The sequence below is a fragment of the Octopus bimaculoides genome, chromosome 8 (assembly GCF_001194135.2).
Source record: "Octopus bimaculoides isolate UCB-OBI-ISO-001 chromosome 8, ASM119413v2, whole genome shotgun sequence".
NCBI classification, from domain to species: Eukaryota; Metazoa; Mollusca; class Cephalopoda; order Octopoda; family Octopodidae; genus Octopus; species Octopus bimaculoides.
The window spans coordinates 135,395-137,202 of record NC_068988.1 but is presented as its reverse complement, the minus strand read 5'-3'; the positions used below and the strand labels follow the sequence as shown (position 1 = coordinate 137,202).

Genomic DNA, 1,808 nt, shown 5'->3' with positions numbered 1-1,808 from the left:
GTGGATGTATATATATATATATATATATATATATATATATGTACATGTTCATGTGTGTGTGTGTATACAGCTATAGATAGGTAAAGAGATGGTGTGAGTACGTACGTGTGTGTGTACGCTCTGAACCAATGTCAACAATAATTAGAAAAAGAAACGGTGGGACCCTGGATAGATTATTATTATTAATTATTATTGCTATTATTATTTATTATTATTGTTATTAATAATGGTCCTATGCCAAAATTTGAAAGCAAAGTATCTATTTTACTTTTCCCAACTGCAACATGGTTCTTTAATTAAAAATTTTAGTAATCAGTAAATATCATTCGACCCAATATAATTCTATAGGGCGAAATTAAATGATTTGAATTAATAATGACACCAGCTAATAATAATATTAAGAGGTGAATCCAGCATCGAAATAACAACAAGGTGAAAGTGGTGAGATAAAGAAAGGGAGGGGCAGTTTGGGTGTCGGACACCTTGTTGTCTTTCGTTTCGAAGACACCCAGCTTATTATACGGGCTGTTTGTAAGCATTAACGGCGCTGACAGAGATCAGGTATTTGATATACGATGAAGCCAATGATAGAACATTACGGACATGACAAATATATAAAACTATTATGATTTAATGATATGATAAGAGTTCAAAGGAATCTCGAGCATATTGTCGACATGAAGCAGCAACGAAGAACTGAACGACGCCATCGTATCAGTGTTATTGTTATTCTATGGAAACGACAGATATTCATGTGAAAACGTTCGACCTACCGTGTAATAGGAAAGCAATCCAGAATGTTCATCTAAAACAAACCATCGGTATTGCCAACCTTTCATCACATTTGTCCATTTACTGAGCGGACCCTCGATGATCGCCATGTTTTCACACCGTGTAGCAGACAAACGCCTGATTGGCATATTTATTGACCAATCAACAACTCGCGTCTCTAAATCAACAACCAATCAAATCACGTTGCGGCTCCTTTGAAGGGGATTTTAAAAATTATGTTTACGAACTTTAACGCGTTTTGGGGTAAGAAATAAAGTTTGGGGAAGAGAAAGGAACTTGGCAGATCGAGCAGAAAGGAGCGAAATATTGAATCCTTAACATGAACTATGAATTCAAATATAGTTGCGAACGAAGACGATGACTTCAGTGGTCCGTACCGGGCGACTAAAATAGTAAGTTATGTCGTTGATCTTATATTTATTATCAGTTGCCGTGATGTTAATATCTATAACAATAGATTCGACAAGAATTGTACCCGATCGAAAGATATTGAGAGATAATTGTGGACTTCAACTTGTTTGGACTTAGAAGGAGAGAAAAAGACGTTAGATATAAGTACTTTTTTAAAACTTCCTTCTCCGTATAGATTAAAATTATATTAACTAATTATAATATAAAGATTAGATTAACTCGAATCACACTCGCACCGTTTGATCCCACGAAATCTATTTTATACAAACATATGGTTAATCATTAGCAAAGACAAGACAAAATAGTATGTTTACATCATTGGAGGTTTTGTCGGTAGAGATGGACTATATGTAATCTGAACCTTCCCCCCCGCCCTTATTAATTAATTTTTTTTACGGAACCCCACGTTTTAGGCTATGGAGATTCCGATTCTGAAAAAAAAAATTTTGAAAAATTTCAATCCCCCCCCCCCAAGCAGGCTATTTACATGCTAGAAATAACAGCCAAATCTCACAAAACTAGTGTTAGGGTTAGGGTCAGGGTTACGGTCAGGGTTAGGGTTAGGGTTTGAGTTAGGGTTAGGTTTACCCTGTGGATCTATATAA

General features: G+C 35.5%; 2 protein-coding genes across 8 annotated transcripts in view; one reads left to right on the top strand and one right to left on the bottom strand.

The window, feature by feature from the left end:
* Positions 1–922, bottom strand: part of LOC106876619 (oxysterol-binding protein-related protein 9) — a 108,849-nt gene extending 107,927 nt beyond the window's left edge. The window contains exon 1 of one of the 3 annotated variants that reach the window (XM_052969912.1): positions 774–922. In XM_052969912.1, the coding sequence (XP_052825872.1) occupies positions 774–920 (147 nt within the window). In that variant the 5' untranslated portion in view covers positions 921–922. The remainder of the gene's footprint in view (positions 1–773) is intronic. The other 2 variants (XM_052969914.1, XM_052969915.1) reach the window with 2 other exon arrangements.
* Positions 923–1,000: 78 nt separating this feature from the next.
* LOC106871963 (DEP domain-containing protein 1B) overlaps positions 1,001–1,808 on the top strand; it is a 33,804-nt gene continuing 32,996 nt past the window's right edge. For all 5 annotated transcript variants that reach the window (XM_014918751.2, XM_014918750.2, XM_014918749.2 and 2 more), the window contains exon 1: positions 1,001–1,184. In XM_014918751.2, coding sequence (XP_014774237.1) covers positions 1,119–1,184 — 66 coding nt within the window. In that variant the 5' untranslated portion in view covers positions 1,001–1,118. The remainder of the gene's footprint in view (positions 1,185–1,808) is intronic.